This window comes from Mytilus galloprovincialis, chromosome 11 (assembly GCF_965363235.1).
Source record: "Mytilus galloprovincialis chromosome 11, xbMytGall1.hap1.1, whole genome shotgun sequence".
NCBI lineage: Eukaryota > Metazoa > Mollusca > Bivalvia > Mytilida > Mytilidae > Mytilus > Mytilus galloprovincialis.
The window spans coordinates 58,051,433-58,074,397 of record NC_134848.1 but is presented as its reverse complement, the minus strand read 5'-3'; the positions used below and the strand labels follow the sequence as shown (position 1 = coordinate 58,074,397).

Here is a 22,965-nt window from a genome sequence, read left to right as displayed (position 1 = left end):
TACAAATTGTCTTGTTTTTATTTTCATTTAAGGTCTCTGGTGGAGTGTTGTCGCTCTTGCTTTGTTAATATTCTGTTGTTATAACTTGTTCATCATCATGGGAGAAGACTGTACAAGTTTGATTAATGTGTGTCGCATATTTAAGAAAAAGAATAATAATATTTAATCAAATAAAGCATGTTTAAACTAAATCATATAGTCTGTAAATGATATAATATGAAGGTCATTCTATTGAATAGTGCTGGACTGGATACTCATGACGAATATTAAGTTTTTCCAATGACAAATATTAAGTTTTTCCAATGACGAATATTTTTCCAATGACGAATATTAAGTTTTTCCAATAAACTGTGGATTCATTAATATTTGTTAGGAAACAAATTTTTGTGAATTTCATGGGTACAGGAGAACCACAAATTTCAATGTTCAACAAAATATATATTTTCTAAAGGAATGTATGCAGAATTTGTTAAAACCATGATATAAAATATCTAGGAATATGCAAGTTTTCCTCACCTAAATCAAGGAAAATTGGTAACCACAAAAAATAAATTAATTCACATTATTGAAATAATTGTACAAATATTGGCAAACAGGAAGTATTTGTTAGACAGATAAAATAAGCACCTACATGAGGAAACGATGATAGTCAGTCTGACGGGGACGATAAATGGCTGACCCCGTGTTAAGAGAGAGCCATATCTCTTGCACGTTAAAGACACCCTTGTAGATTTCGAAAAAGAGCAGGCTAATGCCGCTACAAGGCAGCACTCGCACCCGCAAAGTGGAAAGGGATTAATATAAGTTGCAAAACTTGTTTCCCAATCCACTATAAATAAATATGTTTAAACTAAACATGTTACATCTCACCAGCTGTTCTGCTAACCAAATAGGAAGTGATTCTGTTAAGTGGTATAGAACAAATTAAAAGTGTGACAAAAATATTTGTTATGATGAATTGCACTGAAGTTTCCCAATTCTAAATCAAACTTAATTTCTAACATGACATGACTTTTTCAGCAAATTGAGCGAGATAAAAGTCATGAACTATCCATGTTATGACAACAAATCCATAACAATATAACGAAAACTGAAAGATTGAGCTATACAATCAAATTACAATCAATTATGGGCTTTAAATGATTATCATTTCACTCAATTTCTTATCTGATGTTTGGAAAAACATATATCTAGTATACCACAGATGTTCGTGTGTATTGTGTGTGTTGTGTGTGTGCATGTAATTATTCTTAGAATTCAATTTTTTTGTATATTTTGTAACATTACTTTAGTTGTTGTAATATAGTACATAAACCTCAACTTGTAGACTAGAAAACAGCTAATTTCTAACTTCCATGGATACTTTAAAGGCTACAAAAATCAAGCATCTAGATAGTGTGGCTGATCTAGTGTTTAAAGATCTAATATGGCTAATATTTACCTCAAATGAAAACAAACACAATATAAGTGTATATAAAAATAGTATTTTATTATTTTTGTGATCTATACATATTTTCCATAGTGATTAAAAATGAATAATTCCATGTTTTAAGATGAACTGTTTACACCTGTTTTCAACATGAAAAATTCCATACAAATTGACACCATTTCATACATGGCATGCTATAAAATGAAGGATATTCACAACAAATACTTAACAAGTAACACCTGATTCATTTATAAATCAACAATAAAAATCTATTTCATTAAAATTCTAATGTCTTTTATTTATATCTAGCCTTTCTCACTAACAGAAGGGTGTATGTTAACCAACAGCTTTGCTGTGATTGGACAAACTGTTAACATGTGACATGACTAGCAGTGTATTTCATAAAGCTATACACTTAGAATCATTTTCCTTGTTATAGCTAAATAACTTAGGAATTGAAACACAAGGATTTTATTAAAAAATAAAATCAGTGATTAGCAATCAGAAACTGCAACACTTCTGAAAGATACAATCAAGAAAGTAAAAAAAAAAGAGTTGCAGTATAATGAAAATTATAAAAATCAAATTAAAATACTTTAGAAAGAGATGTAAAAAGGTACCATGTACATAAACCAGCTGTACATTTACAGCACAAAAATCTACATTTTAGCAGCAAGCATAGCAGGAAGATAAAGGAAATAGTCACCAAACTTAAAAGGGAGGTAAAGGAAATAGTCACTAAACTTAAAAGGGTAAAAGGGGAAGAAGGGATCGGCATTCAAATTTTCTGAAAATGATAATTTCTTTTATTCACAGTTATCTCTTAGTCAAATGACATTGGCAGATCCAGGGGGGTGGGGTCCGGGGGTTGGATGCCCCCTTTTTTTTGACGATCAATGCATTTGAATGGGAGCATATAGTTAGAACCACCCCTTTACTCTGGGTTGGGACCCCCCCCCCCCTTTTTAAAATAGATGGATCCGCCCCTGAATAATATCTTATTAGGAATTAAAGCAACTCGTGGTCTGTAATTATTGAAAGTCAAGTGATAGGTTCATCAAGACTGCTAACAATTTGTGAAGACTTAACATAGTGTTACATGAAAACTTGATTTTGAAACCACTAGACCATGCAATGTTTACCCATATTTACAATAACTGGCATTCCAAGGAGATCTGTACTTTTCTCAGTCAGAGAAAGCACAGAGGTGAGGTCCCTCATAAAGGATTATTTGATAATAATTCTATCACATTTTGTTTTGGCTGGGGAAGAAAACATAACTACCAAAAGAATGTGTCCATGGATACATATCACCTTGCTTGTAAGTATGCAAGAGTTAATAAAGGGAAATAACTAGAGATAGGGAAAGCATTACCGCTCAAATTGGAGCTTGATCTTTGTTTAACTAAGCACTGTGTATAAGTTTCATAACATTTGGAGGCAAAGTAATCTTTACAGAGAACAGAAACCAATTTCTGGACATATCTATCTTTGTACAGATGAACAAGGATAAATATTCCCAAAGGGGTCCCAAAGGGGAAGGGGCATAAAAATGTGATTCTGAGCAATGTCTTATGGAAAACAGAGCAAAAAACAGGTGAAAATAACAAATGGCACACACACATTGTTTAGATAATGGCATAACTTGAGTCCCTAGTTGGTGATTTGTAATCAAATTATGATTCAATATAATTTTAAAGTTATACCTCTAGAAATCAGGTTTGTAATAACCCATTAGGGACCTCAAATTTCAACGACAAACTCTTAAGACAAAACTAAAAGACATTTTAACAAATAAATGCTGATAGCAGACATATTTACAGTAAAATCTGTATTAAACAAACAAAATATAACAAAGATGTTAAAACTTAACAAGATACTACTCTAAAGATATACATATATATATCTGTTAAAACTCTGTTGCTAATGTTAGCCCTAGTTATCTATATCTACAAACACCTCAAGACATTTCTATCATTAATACCAGGCATTCAAAATAAATTCATGCATTTAAAGTTGGAATTGAGCAAAGCATAAAGATAAGCGATGAAAATTCAAAGGTTGTATACAGTAATTTTCGACTACCTGAAATTCAGAAATCTTTGTGATGTTCTTATTAAGTGTAAAAAAAGTAACAGACTGGAATAACCCTAAACTAAAATAAGTGTTGATAGTTGTATGCAGTATTTCCTTATCTGACTAGAATAAAGCAACAGAGACAAGGAAACATATTGTTTCCCTAATGTAGAAGATTGTGTTAGATGATAAGAATCAGTCTGAGTGGTGTAAGTTTTGGGATCAGTTTTATTTAAAGTAAATTTGTTTGGGATCAGTTAATGTTATAGACAATTCAGGGTCATTATACTCAAATTTCTTATCTTGAGACAAGTATAATCAAGTCTTTGGGATTTATTTTAATTGAGGTATATTATAGAATTAGTCTAAGTCTAAGATCAAAAAAGGAAAGTTGCATGCAGCATTCTTCAAAGTAAATGCCAAAGTGAAAATTTCTATACTCAGTTAGTAAAATAAAATATAAAAGCATAACCAAACAGGAAATGACATGATTAAAAGACGAACACATCCCATAATGCCCTCTGTCAAAAAAATCTGCTACTTTCATAAACTTGCATGTTTGCTAATAACAGTAAACTTAAAAGAGTTCATTTATAGAAGTTGCATGATGTAAAAAGAGGTAAAAAGTCATCACAGGTAATGATGCTTACTGTGGATTCATTTATTTTTGTGGGTATCAATTTTCGTGAATTAAGGAAAACGTGTCTTTTAGTGGATATTTAATTTCGTGGTTTTGCCAATCTCTGCATATAAAGCCTATAGAAACTTAGTATTTGTGGAATATTCCAATTCATGGTTCACCTGTACCCACGAAAATTGGTATTCAACGAATAATAATGAATCAACAGTATTTTATAAATGATACAGACGAACTCCTAATTAAAACAGTTGGTAAGACATGAACTAGCAAAGCTTATACAAGAAAGCATTTTATATACAAGTAGATTTTCATTATGAAAAACAAATGATGAATTACTGGCTCTAAGATTAGAAAAAACATACATATACAGGATCTGTATTCATAAAAGCAGTCATACAACAATCTACAATTAACATCACTGTAGTCGATACCAGATCTCATACTTCAAATAATTATGAAAAACAGGTCCTGTATTTACAAGGGATATAACAGTGAGATCATCTTTCAAATAACATATCATTAACTCAATTAGGTTTCAATACTTGTGTTCTACTTATTAATTACTTAAAAGAATCGGTCACTGGCCTATGATTACCCAACCCCATCCCTTAAATGAATACTAATGAATGTCTCAAAACAGGTTTGGGTTATATGTGTTAAATATAACATGATAAAATTTTAAACATTGTCGTTTTTTTTCTAAATCAAGGGACAAAACTTTGGGGAACAGTGTAAAAATTAATTGGCATGCAATTTTGGTTTGTTTGTGTGCTGCAATTTAACACTTCAACAAAAATGAACAGATAGGAATAAGTCATCTTTTATTATCCATTTCTGCAAATTTAAATGTTTTTTAAAAATCAGAATTGTTTAAATATATACAGGGCCCTTTTAAATTGAAGATATCTTTTCCTTTGAAGAAATGCACACAGATGTAATAAAATTGAGTGTAACTATTTGCCGTGAAAAATGAGAAAATATCCCTAAATGCAATACAGATGAAATTACCTATACTTCAAATAAAACAACAGGTCACTCCTTTACAAAGAGGTGCACCTTTTAATGGAGGAAAATAACTATAACAGAAGACCTGATAATTGGATGATGTAATGGTATATACAAGAATGGTAAACACAGAGATGCTGTACAGTTGTTGGTAAGGCTGATATTGATTTTCCTGAGTTATTTAGAGGTATTAACAACAAATAATGACAATTTTGATTCTTTTGTATAGATTGAGGGTTGAAGGCTAATTCAAACTTAAAGGAGCTTGACCAACAAAAATCCATCATATTTGAGATACAACCTCTGGATCGATTCAGATTAGGTTAAAGATTTTAAATTTTTCTGGATTTTTGGAGTCATTTCTTTTAAGTTTTTAAGAGAGAATACAAATCTTTTACTTGGTATTTTTCCGAATGATTCCAACTGACTTGGCAAAAAATCCATAAAAGGTAGTATTTCAAACAGTTACATGTGCAATATTTTTTCTTTGGTTTAGTATAAAGAGTATAATATTTTTTTTTACATAGTTTTGTTTTATAAATTACAGTATGGTGAAATGATGCGAATGTTTATAACTTTGTAAATTTCACTGTACAGAAACACCTGATGCTGTCAAACTATTTCCCCACTTGAATAATGTAACTGTGACTGGAATATTCATTCTAGAACAAATTATTCTCTCATTTTCAAATTTAATATGAAAAATAGTGTTGTCGAATAATGATTGTCAACCTGTCTGAATAGGTTAAAGTATGATATAAAACCATTCCTGACTACACTATACATGAGCCTGGCCATAAAACCTGATAGTATACATAAAGGAAAAAATGTTTTGGCCTATTAATCCTGAATTTTGATTGACAGGCCTTGCAGTCATAAAAATTTCTAGCATGATTATCAACTTAAGACTAAAAAGCAATTAATTAAAATACTGCTTTTGGTGTTTTTAGCACATTTTTAGTCGCCCAAGTACTACCTGAAGTTTGAGACCGAAAGCTGTGGATGTTTGTTAAATGTAAATTCAAGACAAATATTCACTCTATTTCTAAGTTCAGTAAACATGTTATACAATAATAATGAGGTTTACCAAATCACATTTTATAAACTGAAACTTCCTCTCCTAAAATAACTAGCAAATCTTTATATATAGTGTGATGACAATTTTTCTGAACTAGCAATTGTGATGTATATTAACAATTTTCTAGCTTGTATTCTTCAAGACCTGACATTGCAATACAAAATGAAATATGAACATGATTTTGTTAAGAAATATACAACGTTCATTAAACATGGAAGTGTATTGCACAAGATGTTTTAACCAACTTGTATTTACTGCATTAAAAAAATGTCTTTTAAAAGATAAAAGTTTAAAAGTAATAAAACAAGATATACAAATTCCATAACAAATATCATTAATTCATCAACAACAATATTTAGTCACTGTTATAAGCCTAGTTTAACATCAAGAATCCAGTCCCTCCACACTGAAGAGTTCTTTATGAAGGGGAGGGAATTCCATGTCTGGTGCTGACATTTTGAATTTGTTAAGAAGCACTATATGTTGAGCACTAAGATTGCGAAGGGTCCATGCGATTTGCATTAGTTTGTTCAGAACGTCCTGATTGTCTGCATGTGTTTTGACGATCTCTCCTTTAAGAGAAGACAGAATTTTCTCATATAACTTCTGTATATCCACTAGCTCCTTAAGACCAGGTCGATCTGGAAGAAAAGGAAGATTTTATTTAAGATTGTTGGTAGGCTAAAACTCAATGTTACAATTATAATTGCTGCCTGCATCATAATATGTAATTCAAGCCAGTACATTTGAGTTTCCTATTAGTTCTTATTTTTGAATTTAGCAACAAATTGTATAAAGCAAAAAATTAACATCGATCATTGGTAATTATCTTTTTTTAATTTGGGCTGTTTTTGATTTTATATAATTGGCAATTTCAAACTCATTTGAAATCATAATCAAACCTAACATGAATGAATAAATTGTTTATTAGAGTGCAACCTGAATATATACAATATAATGTACATTGAGTATTGACATAATGATTCAGCCAGCCAAATAGGTATGATGTAAAATTGAGAATGGAAATTGGGAATGTGCCAAAGAGACAACAACCCGACCATAGAAAAAAACAACAGCAGAAGGTCACAAACAGGTCTTCAATGTAGCGAGAAATTCCCGCACCCGGAGGCGTCCTTCAACTGGCCCCTAAACAAATATTTACTAGTTCAGTGATAATGAACGCCATACTAATTTCCAAATTGTACACAAGAAACTAAAATTAAAATAATACAAGACTAACAAAGGCCAGAGGCTCCTGACTTGGGACAGGCGCAAAAATGCGGCGGGGTTAAACAAGTTTGTGAGATCTCAACCCTCCCCCTATACCTCTAACCAATGTAGAAAAGTAAACGCATAACAATACGCACATTAAAATTCAGTTCAATAGAAGTCCGAGTATATGTTTATGTTTTTCATCACTATAATTTGGTGGGCTTTTCAACCATTTTCACAAGTGTCATTCAGCTTTGTCCTTTTCAAAGCAACACTCATGTAAAGTTTAAATCAGTTATTGAGGCAAATGCATTTTTTTTTTTTTTTGAAGAGTCAACAAAACGCTTACCTGGTCTGATTAATATTAAAGCACTGTTATGAAGAGTCAACAAAACGCTTACCTGGTCTGATTAATATTAAAGCACTGTACAATGCAATTTCTGATTCGTTTAAATTGAAAGCCAATAAAGTTTTCACCAGCTCGAAAATACTGTCTCGTAAATGTGTTTCTTCATCATCTGAAAAGATCATATAAATAAATAATTGATATTAAAAAGTAAATACTCACAGAAAAAAAAAGTAGTTTCCAACCTTTCCACATATTTTATTCTGAAATAAATCTAGTTAGGAGCCTTAAAGAAAGGACATGTTGTTGTTTCATATGTTAATGTTTGTTTTTCATAAAAAAAATTGATTTGACAGTTAGTTTGAATTGTTACCAAGTCAGGGACTTTAAAAGCCATCAATACTGTGGGGTTTTTTCATAGTCGAAGGATGTTAGGTGGCCTATAATTGCTTAATACCACTTCATTTGAACTCTGGTGGATTGTTCTCTAATTTGCAAATCATACCACATCTAATTGTATAATTAAGTGCCAGCCTTTGTAAGAATCAGTCAATTTAGGTAAAAATTAAAACATGATTAGAAAATTGTATGTTCTATTACCAGAACAGGAGGCAGAAATGAATGTTATTTTTGTGCATAACTACATTTTATGAACTGAAATCAATGTCAAATTGGGTGGGTTTTTTTGGTCATGTTTTCACCACTGCCTGATTCTTAGGAAGACTTGCACTTAAAACAAATGTGTACCTCCCTTTTTCACAACTGGTCTTTTTTGGATATTTCATGTTGTCCCTTTAATATGAATTTCTAAAAAAAAGTGGTCAAAAGTACATTATTTTGTAGTTTTCAGAAAAACAAGGGGATAACTTGTTTGAGAACCAAGTATGTTTTTCAATGAACTGGTATCCCAGCCAAAAGCTACATTTTCAGCAACCAGTCTTGTCATGTAACTTAAACCATTTCTTTAAGATAGATTGACAGATTGCGTAAATAACACAACACAAATTTTATGCTTTTAACAAGTTCAACACATGAAATATCACAATATTCATTCCTACAGTTGTCTTTTATAATGTACTTACTAAATGCATCAAACACTTCTAATGGTAATATAGTATTACCAAACACAACACTATTCTTAGAGGAATCATATACCCTACAGCACCGGATCAATGCAAGCTCAAAACTACCTGCAAAATCAAATAATTACAATCAGTGAAACAATAGCAGTTGTTTTAGATACACACAAGAAAAAGAAGCCTCTAGTATTAAACAGCGATTTCATTGCTCTCTTTTATTTCAAGAGTCAACTTCTTGTGGATAGTTGTCTCATTGGCAATCATACCACATCTTCTTTTTTATATTACTGATCTATATAGATCTACTGTTCAGAAAGATCAAAGATAAACCCTATATCAATGTACTTACCAGCTTTTAAGAGCATAATTTGATCATCCTGAGATAAGTCCATAAAACCTGGAATCATTTTAGCAAACTCTATAATCTGTTGTACAGCAATAGTTATCTTCTCTGCTACCTCCATCCATAACTGTTTATGGCTCTGTAATATACAAACTTCAATTAAAGCTTAAATCAGAAATTGAAAGGTGCACACATTGCTAAAAGACAGGTGAAAGAAACACAAATGACATTCAAACTCATTTCGCCTCTCCCTTGACACCATCTGCGAGTATGGTCTTGAGGAAACGATGATAGTCCGTCGGAAGGGGACGATAAATGGCTGACCCGAGTTAAGAGAGAGCCATATCTCTTGCACGTTAAAGACACCTTGTAGATTTCGAAAAAGAGTAGGCTAATGCCGCTACAAGGCAGCACTCGCATTCATAAAGTGGAAAGGGATTAATATAAGTTGCAAAACTTGTTTCCCAATCCACTATAAATAAATATGTTTAAACTAAACTCATTAATCGAAAAAATAAACTGACAATGCCATGGCTAAAAGAGAAAAAGATCAACAGATAAACAATAGTACACAAAACACAACATAGCTTAGGCCAAATAAAAATATATGTGTGGTTCCAGTAACCAGACCGTCCCTACTTTTTTCGGCTTAAAAAAAGCATACCCTAAAGATTTTATTGTCATTTTTCATTAAGCACTGTTAAAGTCAGAATGTTGCTCCCATAGACTCAATGTAAAAAAAAAACATAAAATAAAAAAAAATCCCTATCTACCTACCCTAACTTTTTTTTCAGATGTAGCTGGAACCACACATACTTTTTTATTTGGCCTTACTTGGCTAAACAATAATTGTTTAATTTGTTTGGTGTTTTTTTAAGTTCCCAGGTTGTTGTTTTGGATTTTTTTCAGGTCAAGGCAACAAATGTAACATGGTATGTATAACACTTTTAATTGCTTAATGAGAAAAATATGTTACAAAGATGTGTAGTTTGAGAGAATAAATTCTTTAAACATTAAATATTTTGCTCAAATTGTGACAATTCATCATTAACTTTTATTTCCACTTTTATTTCCACTTTCATTTTAATGTTTTCAAACCTATTATATTGTGACTAGTTTTGTAACCCTATATGAACCGCACTTTATGTAATTAAATTGTCCAGAAGACACCTCTGTATGTGGCACATTTAGACAGAAAAAAAGCATTTCCTTGCAGTAATCCAGGATGTTGTTGTCTTTTTGTAGTTATATTTTCCCTTTCAAAATCAGGATATTACCTTTTATACACAACAACCTACCATATTTTTATATGTGTTGATTGTTTCTGTTGAGGGCAGGTTGGATTTCAGAAGGTCTATCTGATCAGCACTGTATAAACAGGTTCTGAGATGGGCATCTAATACAGCCTTGCTGAATGTACCTGAAGTAATAACAATAACATACAAGTAAAGGATAATAAATGGGGAATGTGTCCCATGATGCAACTGCTTGCATATTATGTTATAAAGGGAAATAACTCAAGAACTAAAAGTGACACTACCCAAATTAGTACTTGATCTGAGTTTTGTGGTAATTAGCATTGTGTATATGTTTCATAACATTTAGATGAGGCAAACTTAAGTTGGAGAACTGAAACAAAAAATCCAGCAATTTTTCCAATTGTAAAGGAGCACAACTCTTTAACGATGAAAGGGACACCTCCAAATTTCAAACTTGATCTGAGTTTTGTGGGAATAAGCATTGTGCAGAAGTTTCATAACATTTGGTTGAGACAAACTAAAGTTAGAAACCAAATATTGGATGAACCTATGGACGGACAAAGGTAAAACTTAATGCCTCCTCTGCTATGCAAGGGCATAAAATGATTTCCTACTCAACACTTACCAAACTTTCCATATTTGTGACTATTTTCAAGTTGTTCACTGTGACAAGTGTATGGTACGAATAGAGCAAACATGGCAAAAATATCATATATATCTAGACTTTCACAAAAACAAAAGGCTTTCAACTAAAAACAGTATCAGGAATGAAACTTTGAATTAATTTACTGAAATCCCTTAATCATTTGAATTAATTGACTGAAATCCCTTAATTATTTACAAATCTATATCTTGAATTTGAAAAAAAAAATCAAATTAGCCTGTTCCATTTAAACATATGATACATAGTAAGTAAGGTAGAGTCTCTTGAAGAGGCCAATTAAGAATTTCACATAAATGTTCCTGCATTTGACATTAACCTTGAGTATTATGTATATCTTTTTGCAACAGTCCTTATGGAAAGGAAGAAACAATTTTTTCACTTTCTTTTCAATTAAAAAGAAAAACTTACTTGAATCCATCAAATCTATTGCCCTGAGCAAAGCGACCGGGTGTGGAGCAGTTGTAGGTGTAGTTGGGTAGGCAGGTGGATCACCAGGTGAGACGGGGGTCTCAGGGGACATTGGAGATTGTAATGCATATGTATAACCATTGGAAGTATATACAAAATTCTGCTGCTGCTGCGGCTCAGGAAACCTAAAATACAAAATTATTCAATTATTCTATAGTTACTAGGATATATAAGTATTCATTTCAAGTCAAATATTGTTAGGACCAGGCATTAGTAAAAACATTTTTTAGAGAAATGACTTTCAACTTTTGGAACACTGTAAATGGAATGTTAGGAAAAATTTAAACAAGTTATCAAACAAAACACTGAACTAAACAAGAGGCTCTCAAGAGCCTGAATCGCTCACCTTAATTCTTTTGGTTAAATCTCTCATCAATGATTATTTTGGCTTTTCAATTTATTTAAATGTTTTTTGGATCGTCCTATTTTCTTCAAAAGCCAAAAAAAATAATCATTTTCTCCTATGTTCTATTTTAGCCATAAGAGCTATGTTTCTTGACATACAAGGAAATAAAATATAAAATTTATACTAAATACTCTGAAACTCATTTAGCCTAAGTTTGGCTGAAATTGATACAGCAGTTTCAAAGGAGAAGATTTTTTAAAGTAAGTCAACATGATGAACAAATTGTGAAAAAAAGTCTTTAAAGGGCAATAACTCCTTAAGGGGTCAATTGACAATTTTGGTCAAATTGACTTAATTGAAGATCTTACTTTGCTGAACATTATTTCTGTTTACAGTTTATTTCTATCTATAATTATATTCAAGATAATAAACAAAAACAGCAAAATTTCCTTAAAATTATCAATTCAGGGGCAGCAACTCAACAACAGGTTGTCTGATTCATCTGAAAATTTCAGGGCAGATAGATCTTGACCTGATAAACATTATAACCTCATGTCAGATTTGCTCTAAATGCTTTGGTTTTTGAGTTATAAGCCAAAAACTGCATTTGACCCCTATGTTCTATTTTTAGCAATGGCGACCATGTTTGTTGATAGATCATAACTTCGGATACAATTTACAAACTAGATACCCTAATGAACATTCAGTTAAAGTTTGGAAGTATTTGGCCCAGTAGTTTCAGAGGAGAAGATTTTTGTAAAAGATTACTAAGATTTACGAAAAATGGTTAAAAATTGACTATAAAGGGCAATAACTCCTGAAGGGGTCAACTGACCATTTCCGTCATGTTGACTTATTTGTAAATCTTACTTTGCTGAACATTATTGCTGTTTACAGTTTATCTCTATCTATAATAATATTCAAGATAATAACCAAAAACAGCAAAATTTCTTTAAAATTACCAATTCAGGGGCAGTAACCCAACAACAGGTTGTCTGATTCATCTGAAAATTTCAGGGCAGATAGATCTTGACCTGATAAACAATATTATCATGTCAGATTTGCTCTAAATGCTTTGGTTTTTGAGTTATAAGCCAAAAACTGCATTTGACCCCTATGTTCTATTTTTAGCAATGGCGACCATGTTTGTTGATAGATCACAACTTCGGATACAATTTACAAACTAGATACCCTAAGGAACATTCAGTTAAAGTTTGGAAGTATTTTGCCCCGTAGTTTCAGAGGAGAAGATTTTTGTAAAAGATTACTAAGATTTACGAAAAATGGTTAAAAATTGACTATAAAGGGCAATAACTCCTAAAGGAGTCAACTGACCATTTCCGTCATGTTGACTTATTTGTAAATCTTACTTTGCTGAACATTATTCCTGTTTACAGTTTATCTCTATCTATAATAATATTCAAGATAATAACCAAAAACAGCAAAATTTCCTTAAAATCACCAATTCAGGGGCAGCAACCCAACAACAGGTTGTCTGATTCATCTGAAAATTTCAGGGCAGATAGATCTTGACCTGATAAACAATATTACCCCATGTCAGATTTGCTCTAAATGCTTTGGTTTTTGAGTTATAAGCCAAAAACTGCATTTGACCCCTATGTTCTATTTTTAGCAATGGCGACCATGTTTGTTGATAGATCATAACTTCGGATACAATTTACAAACTAGATACCCTAAGGAACATTCAATTAAAGTTTGGAAGTATTTGGCCCAGTAGTTTCAGAGGAGAAGATTTTTGTAAAAGATTACTAAGATTTACGAAAAATGGTTAAAAATTGACTATAAAGGGCAATAACTCCTAAAGGAGTCAACTGACCATTTCCGTCATGTTGACTTATTTGTAAATCTTACTTTGCTGAACATTATTCCTGTTTACAGTTTATCTCTATCTATAATAATATTCAAGATAATAACCAAAAACAGCAAAATTTCCTTAAAATTACCAATTCAGGGGCAGCAACCCAACAACAGGTTGTCTGATTCATCTGAAAATTTCAGGGCAGATAGATCTTGACCTGATAAATAATATTACCCCATGTCAGATTTGCTCTAAATGCTTTGGTTTTTGAGTTATAAGCCAAAAACTGCATTTGACCCCTATGTTCTATTTTTAGCAATGGCGACCATGTTTGTTGATAGATCACAACTTCGGATAAAATTTATAAATTAGATACCCTAAGGAACATTCAGTTAAAGTTTGAAAGTATTTGGCCCAGTAGTTTCAGAGGAGAAGATTCTTGAAATAGTTTACGACGACAGACGACAGACGCCAAGTGATGGCATAAGCTCACTTGTCCCTTCGGGACAGGTGAGCTAACAAAAGAAAAAAAAATATTATTTAAAAATTATAAATTTATATAGATACGAGTTCTTGAAGCCTTACACTGTTTTCTAAATACCCCAAGTTGTGCTATTTGTGAATGCAACTTCTGTAAAATGGAGAATAATAACAAGTGGTTTTGTGAAAGAAGAGGTATACATGAGATTTTGTAAAAGACGAGATAATCATAAGTTTTTGTGAAAGATAAGAATTACAATAGATTTAGTGAAAGAGGAGATATACATGAGATTTAGTGAAACACAAGATATACATGAGTTTTTGTGAAAGGAGAGATATACACGAGTTTTTGTGAAAGGAGAGATATACATGAGTTTTTGTGAAAGGTGAGATATACATGAGTTTTTGTGAAAGGAAAGATATACATGAGTTTTTGTGAAAGGTGGGATATACATGAGTTTTTGTGAAAGGTGAGATATACATGAGTTTTTGTGAAAGGTGAGATATACATGAGTTTTTGTGAAAGGAGAGATATACATGAGTTTTTGTGACAGGAAAGATATACATGAGTTTTTGTGAAAGGAGAGATATACATGAGTTTTTGTGAGAGATGAGATATACATGAGTTTTTGTGAAAGGAGAGATATACATGAGTTTTTGTGAAAGGAGAGATATACACGAGTTTTTGTGAAAGGAGAGATATACATGAGTTTTTGTGAAAGGTGAGATATACATGAGTTTTTGTGAAAGGAAAGATATACATGAGTTTTTGTGAAAGGTGGGATATACATGAGTTTTTGTGAAAGGTGAGATATACATGAGTTTTTGTGAAAGGTGAGATATACATGAGTTTTTGTGAAAGGAGAGATATACATGAGTTTTTGTGACAGGAAAGATATACATGAGTTTTTGTGAAAGGAGAGATATACATGAGTTTTTGTGAGAGATGAGATATACATGAGTTTTTGTGAAAGGAGAGATATACATGAGTTTTTGTGAAAGGAGAGATATACACGAGTTTTTGTGAAAGGTGAGATATACATGAGTTTTTGTGAAAGGAGAGATATACATGAGTTTTTGTGAAAGGAGAGATATACATGAGTTTTTGTGAGAGATGAGATATACATGAGATTTTGTGTCTATGTGTCATACAAGATATAACAGGTTTTGAGAAAGACAATAGCTATTCTAGAGCTTTGATTTATTTAGGTATACAAATGGTTTTGCGTGCAAGAAGAAATATACAAGAAATTTGGAGGAAGACCGATATACAGGTGGTTTGGTGTAAGACAAGATTAACAAGAGCTTTTGTACAAAACAAGATACACAAAACAGTATGTATGAGACAAGACATACACAAAACAGTATGTATGAGACAAGACATACAAGAGGTTTTTTCGAGATCAGACATACAAAAGATCACAATATAGACAGTGCCCACTGTACACAGGAATTAGATAATGATGTTTGTCTTACGCTGGAGATGTAAATTGACTGTTGTTGTTTGGTGATACCATGCCTGTTGGTGATGTTGGATCATACCCGTTATGTCTATTCTGTTTAACAAAGTTGGCCTCATCCTCTACTTTCTCTCGTTGTTTCTTTGACATTCTACCAAACTTCACAGCTGAAAAATAAATTAGAGACATCAATACCAAAATATTAAGAATATGTACTCACGGACTTCCATAAACCATTGAAATATTTATACAGGGGATTCATTATTATTCAGTGGATACCAATTTACGTGGATTTCGTGGGTTTAGGTAAACCACGAAATTAAATGTTCAACGAATTACAAATCTTTCCATAGGCTTGTATGCAGACTTCAGCAAAACAACGAAATTAAATATCCACAAATTTGGAAGTCATCATTAATCCACGAAAATAGGTACCCACAAAAATAAATGATTCCATGGTATTCAAATTTTAGAGACTTTAACACACACACAGAGAAATCACTGTGAGATATCCATCAGACCTGAGAAATTTGCACTTTTTCTGATCTGAAAAAGTTAATTTTAACATTTACTAAATTAGTGAGATTAAATATAATGCAAGCAATCTAAGTATAGCCTTATTATTATTAACGGTTCCTTGGACAACATTAAATTATTTTGTATGACCTATAAAAAGATTATACAAAGTACTGGAACTCATTTCTAGGTTAGTGCCTTCCAACCCCCCCCCATACATTTTTTTCTGGAATAGCCCTTATTTATTTGTGCAATTTTGCAGGTAAAAAAATGACATGAATATCAATAGAAGCTATGTCCATCTAGGATTCCTTCTTATATGAGTACATAAATATAATCAGAAATAGTCACAAATATTTTCAACTAGGATTCCTTCTTATATGAGTACATAAATATAATCATGAATAGTCACAAATATTTTTAACTAGGGTTCCTTCTCATAAATATAATCATGAATTGTAATCTCTATGAAAAAAGCTAATCACAAAAAAAAAAGTATCAGCTTAGAGTTGGTTACCAGTATGACAGACTCTTACCGTCTCTTGACATGCCCAGAGCTAGACATTTCTGTAGCCTACAGAACTGACATCTGTTTCTGTTGACTCTGTCTATCACACAGTTCCTATTCCTCGGACACTGATAGTTGACAGGTCCAGCCTGACTTCTTCTGAAGAATCCCTGAAATATAAATTGTAAGCTGTTCACTTCATTGTTTCTAAAATCAAAGTGGTTCCTGCACCTTTCTAAATAGTTCAAGAGAGAATAAAGTAGGTCATGTTTTGGTATAGATCACAATAAAAATTGGCATTTTTTTTACATTCTGTGAGGTAAGATGACTTGAATATTAGGGTCCTTTTTTTGTCTCGCTGTTGAACTTGTTTCTGGTAGTTCAAAGCATCAATGCAATTGTATTGACAGTTTAATGCCTTTATGTCAAGAAGTTTTATACCGTTTTTAAGTGCAATGTCACAAAATCTAAAGTGATTTCATGAAAAGACTGTATGCTCACATTTTCCAAAGAAAATCTTATTTTCAATTGTCATATCTTAATACCCTGAATTCTTTAGCAGTAACAGAAGTATTGTTACTTATATTTTTGTCCATCTGATTAGTTAAGCCTTTTTCAACTGATTTTTATAGTTCGTTCTTATGTTGTACTATTATACCACTGTCCCAGGTTAGGGGGAGGGTTGGGATCCCGCTAACATGTTTAACCCCGCCACATTATTTATGTATGTGCCTGTCCCAAGTCAGGAGCCTGTATATTCAGTGGTTGTCGTTTGTTTATGTGTTACATATTTGTTTTTCGTTCATTTTTTTTTTTTTACATAAATAATGCCGTTAGTTTTCTCGTTTGAATTGTTTTACATTGTCTTATCGGGGCCTTTTTTAGCTGACTATGCGGTATGGGCTTTACTCATTGTTGAAGGCCGTACGGTGACCTATAGTTGTTAATGTCTGTGTCATTTTGGTCTTTTGTGGATAGTTGTCTCATTGGCAATCATACCACATCTTCTTTTATATATTATTACTATTTGTTACTTTTCAACAATATAATTACCTTGCAACCTTCACATGTAATAACACCATAATGTACTCCAGATGACTTATCTCCACACACTTTACAAGGTATTACTTCTATTTGTGCTGCAATTGTAGTTTAAATCAATGTTATTACCGGGTACTACTAATTTTAGATATGCTGATGTTGGAGTTATCCATTTTTTAATATTTTTTTATCTCTTTAATACATATTGGCCAAAATAATATTTTTATATTCAAGAGTTTTTCTATTATATAGAAACCATAAACGCAAGGTCCTTTTGTACAAAAAAAACAATTGTTTAATTAGAATTACTTACATGGCATGCCACATAGAAGGCACCTTTTTAAGACCCTGGCCACCCATCAAAAAAATAGAATCTTCATTCTACCTCTATCTCTTATAAAATTCTGAGGAAAATGCAACCATATCTTCCTAACAAATAAAATTTGGAACAGCCCTTACACAAATTGAGACCTAATGTTAAGACAAAACAAGCGTATATTTGGACTATTTCAAATCTAAAATTTCTATGGGTTGGACAGCAAGTATAAGCTTAACGAAATCAAAATATTGTTTGCACACACTTTTTTTAATTTTCCTTGGACAAAACACTTTCTAACTATAAATAATCTTTACATTAAAGAGCCTTCACTTCTCACAGCTTTGGATCAGCTCTAAACAAATACTTAGAATACCAATGTCATTTAAACTTTAAGTGTTAATACTATAAAGGATTATAATTACTTTATTTACAAATCTGATTACACAAAACTTAAGTGCACTTTGAAGTATTAATCTTAAGGACTATTCCATTAAAATGGATGTAATAGGGAAGGAAGGGATATACCATCATACTTTCTTGGAGTTAATTAGCATGCACCAAATTTAAATAAAAGACCTATAACTCATGTGTAAAAACTAAAAGGGCCTGTCTCTTATAAATAAGGAATGCACCCAATAATATCACATAATAATTATCAAGTCATTCCATAGACACAACGATTGTTTGATGATCTCTTTTAGAACTAGATCAGGTTCAAGGTATGATATCAGTCCATAGAGATTTTAGAACTAGATCAGGTTCAAGGTATGATATCAGTCCATAGAGATTTTAGAACTAGATCAGGTTCAAGGTATGATATCAGTCCATAGAGATTTTAGAACTAGATCAGGTTCAAGGTATGATATCAGTCCATAGAGATTTTAGAACTAGATCATGTTCAAGGTATGATATCAGTCCATAGAGATTTTAGAACTAGATCATGTTCAAGGTATGATATCAGTCCATAGAGATTTTAGAACTAGATCATGTTCAAGGTATGATATCAGTCCATAGAGATTTTAGAACTAGATCATGTTCAAGGTATGATATCAGTCCATAGGGATTTTAGAACTAGATCATGTTCAAGGTATGATATCAGTCCATAGAGATTTTAGAACTAGATCATGTTCAAGGTATGATATCAGTCCATAGAGATTTTAGAACTAGATCATGTTCAAGGTATGATATCAGTCCATAGATTTTAGAACTAGATCATGTTCAAGGTATGATATCAGTCCACAGAGAAGACACTTTTTTTTTTAGGCCTTACCTTTCATATTTTCATGTGGTTTACGTGGGCTACTACTATCCACAAAACTTTTGACATCATTCTTGAGATTGAAACCAGTTGTTGGTGAAGGTAACTGTATGTGTAACTGACCTGACTGGTCCCCTGACTGCTGATGGGATAAACTCTCTGAAAATATAAATAGACTGTTGTCAAGCTTTCATTCAGTTCACTATCAACAAATTAAATGTACAGGTTGAAGGCCATATGGTGACCTATAGTTTTTTTTTTATTTCTGGTTTCTTGTGAAGAGTTGTCTTATTAACAATTACAACATAACTTCTTTTTAAAATGTATGGGGTTGGAAGGCATTTATTTGCCTGTGCTTCAACCATAAATTTTCATAACAAATACAACCAATAGATCAGATCATGCTTATTATTTAAGTCAGAAAAATGATAATTGGTTAGCTGTTTTCCATCAAGAACAATTTTCATTGCCTTATCTAGCTTCGCCAGGACTGTATAATCAAACATAAATTCAATATTTGAAATATTTGAAATATAGATCTATCCAGTAATTATCTGTGGACATCCCCACCATTAACAGATATTGTACCTTTAAGATCACTAGCTTTAGACACCATTTCAGCATCTGTATACTGTGGGGAGATCTGTGAGGCAGCCTGTTGTAGAAGCAGTTCTGATTGCTCCCTGCTGACCAACAGCTGAAAATTACCATTGTCTGAAATTAAAAAAAAAGCATTTTTATAATACATACTGTGGATTCATTAATATTCGATGGATACTAATATTCATGGAATTCGTTGGTACATGGGAAACACGAATTTAAATGTTCAATGAATTCAAATTTTCTAAAGGGATCTGGGATGTATGCAGACTTTGCCAAAAACCACGAACTTAAATACTGTGAAAGTACTTTTATTCGTGGGGTACCAATTTTCGTGGTTTTCGTGGATGACTTTATCCACGAACTTAAGTGTCCAACGAAATGAAACAACCATTGTCCAATTCAAGACATGGAAAAATCCCCATCGGTAGGTTTGACTACTGATATGATCTAGAGAATACATTGAATAATGCAAAATCTGAGAATACTTTAATAGCAGTCACAGAACTACAACTGCATGCAGAATTATACCCATTTAATCTTTATTAACCTTTGATCTTTTAATTCTCATAAAAAAATATTTTTGATCGATAAAAGTCAGATTTCTGGTATTGATATGCTAGTATGATAAAGTGTTCACTTTATATCCTCATAGTTCTCGTACATATGGGAAAAAATAATTTCATGCTGGGCTTGATTTTGATAAGAATTATTTGACAATTCAAGATACGTTTCTAGCATTTGTTTATGTTACTGTTTTCTTTAGGTGACATGTTTATGGCCTAATTAACACCTTTGATGGACTTTAAACTGTTGTTCACTTTATCATGGGTTAATTAGTGTTATCACTACGGTTTACACGTTTACACATTAATGTTTACTTTGCAAATTCCTTCAATCCAGACTATTTTTAAAGGCTTTAATTTTTTTTTTTAGAAAACAAAAATCCACGAATTTAAAAACCCACGAACATGTCAAAATTGCTCAAACCACGAAAATTGATATCCACGAATTAAAGTACTTTCACAGTATCCATGAATATGTAGGTTATCCTCAATCCACGAAAATTGGTACCCACGAAAATAAATGAATCCACAGTATCTTATCAACAAAAACTACATTCAGGATTTTAAGATCATTTTGTATAATATCAATGTTCTGTTATGACTACTGTCACTACATAGACAATGTTAACTCAATTACTGAAGTTATTTCTAATTTCCTTAGACCTTCATCTATGGATGACAGATCAGATGGGTATAGATTGTTGTCTCTCTGACACATTCCCCATTTCTATTCTCAATTCAATAGATACATTCGGATATGATGCAATTTTGTTTCGAGTTATCCCTTGGAAGCCGTTTGGGAAGTGTATTGGTTGACTTCCTTCTTTGGTAAAACCAAATTGAAACATACATGTGGTACAAACAAGTCTGTTTAAAGCTTGATTGTAAAGTGGGTTTGTATGGACCAATCGGCATTGTAATAAAAGAAGAAATAGATAACTGCAAATCGACATGGCAAGACGATTGAACAAAAGATTTTCAAGTTTATGACTAAGATCACTTGGCAATGAATCTTCATTTTGCACAACTATCCTTATCTAGCACAGTTTTCTACCTTTCATATTTTCTGTATTAGAGCCCATTGCTTTAGATACAGCTTCTGCTATCAGCATCTGTTGTTGTTCAGGAGTCAGCTGTTGTAACATTTGAGCAGAGATGCCGTCTCGAAGGCCACCCAACTGGAAAGTGGCATTGTCTGAAATGTTCAAGTGAAAGTCTTTAAATCTCAAAACATAGATCCGTAACATTTTTGCAACTCAATAAGAGTGCACCAAATTGAACCATACAAAAGAATGTGTTCATGGTTTTATCCTCAGCAAAAATTACACTAAAGAATGAATGATCTTGAATCCATATAATTGATAGCAGACAACTGCTTGTGTAGATGATATAGAAATTAATTTTTGAGTTCTTAAATTTCAATGATCGAAAAGTTGGAAAATAAACAATAGTAGAAAGGGGACAAGTATTAGAAATTAGTTTTAAAATAACCATGTTCTTTTCGATGATTTAAATGACATTTTCTGTTACCATAGTTACCTTTAATGCTTTCAAAAGCCGCTGATACATTTTCAGGTTTAGCCATCGAGAAAGTTTGTGAAGTTGATTGATTTTCTCCTTGTTCCATGCTGTAACTAACATTCTGATTGGGCTCACTTTTGGGAAATGAAGAATTTTCTGAAATGAAATGATTGAAAATTTATTAATTGATTGTTTGTGACAGTTCAACATTCACCACTATTGACTATATCAAGGCAGCAAACTTTACTAGTAAAGAAAGCACCTGTGTCCAGAGAGAGCCAGAACCTTCAGCACTGCAGTCTGCACCGTAAGCCACTAAATTGATGCCCTATGTTCACAGTTGCAGAGTTTCACGAAAATTGTCAGTCCTGACCAGCATTTTTATCGCTAGCTTCAGTCCTGATGACCGATGCAAAAACACCTGTAGCAGTGCCTATGACGGCATGCATGTTATTTAGTATTAACGTTGGTCATCAGATGTACTAATGGCTAGTTTCTAGAATGTTTATTAACTGCAACAATTTAGACTGACAGGTCAAAATAAGTTTTCACGAACTCTGCAGTTGTAGTAAACATTATCTTTAAGATGGTCGTCAGGTTCACTCTACAACCAAGTGAAGATGACATATGCAACATCACTTTTTTCCATACACTTGTGTAACCTTAAAGAGACGAGTTGCATGCATATGAAGGCTGTTCTTTAAATTTGAGTAGAAATTAACTCAACATGAAAATGACAAACTCCACCTAAAGTTTACTTTTAATAGTATCTATTTTTACATAAGCAGTTAGATGTCTGAACTCAAATTAAAACCAAAAGACTGTTCTTATAACCAAACAAATTGTAAAATTACAAACAAGGAAGTAATTTTTGTCTATTATCTTGCTAAAAATTTACAAGTATAGTCAGGTGACATTATTTTGAGGCAGAT

At 32.2% G+C, this 22,965-nt stretch overlaps 1 protein-coding gene across 3 annotated transcripts in view; it reads right to left on the bottom strand.

Moving 5' to 3' along the window:
• Positions 1–1,464: 1,464 nt before the first annotated feature.
• The window catches only part of LOC143052459 (putative nuclear hormone receptor HR3), a 36,867-nt gene continuing 15,366 nt past the window's right edge, over positions 1,465–22,965 (bottom strand). For 2 of the 3 annotated variants that reach the window (XM_076225506.1, XM_076225504.1), the window contains exons 2-14: positions 22,052–22,189; positions 21,567–21,707; positions 19,935–20,060; positions 19,359–19,505; positions 17,782–17,867; positions 16,757–16,898; positions 15,721–15,871; positions 11,540–11,724; positions 10,507–10,628; positions 9,215–9,347; positions 8,869–8,976; positions 7,842–7,958; positions 1,465–6,869 (exon numbers count right to left, since the gene is read on the bottom strand). In XM_076225506.1, coding sequence (XP_076081621.1) covers positions 6,613–6,869; positions 7,842–7,958; positions 8,869–8,976; positions 9,215–9,347; positions 10,507–10,628; positions 11,540–11,724; positions 15,721–15,871; positions 16,757–16,898; positions 17,782–17,867; positions 19,359–19,505; positions 19,935–20,060; positions 21,567–21,707; positions 22,052–22,139 — 1,803 coding nt within the window. In that variant the 5' untranslated portion in view covers positions 22,140–22,189 and the 3' untranslated portion in view covers positions 1,465–6,612. The remainder of the gene's footprint in view (positions 6,870–7,841; positions 7,959–8,868; positions 8,977–9,214; positions 9,348–10,506; positions 10,629–11,539; positions 11,725–15,720; positions 15,872–16,756; positions 16,899–17,781; positions 17,868–19,358; positions 19,506–19,934; positions 20,061–21,566; positions 21,708–22,051; positions 22,190–22,965) is intronic. The other variant, XM_076225505.1, reaches the window with a different exon arrangement.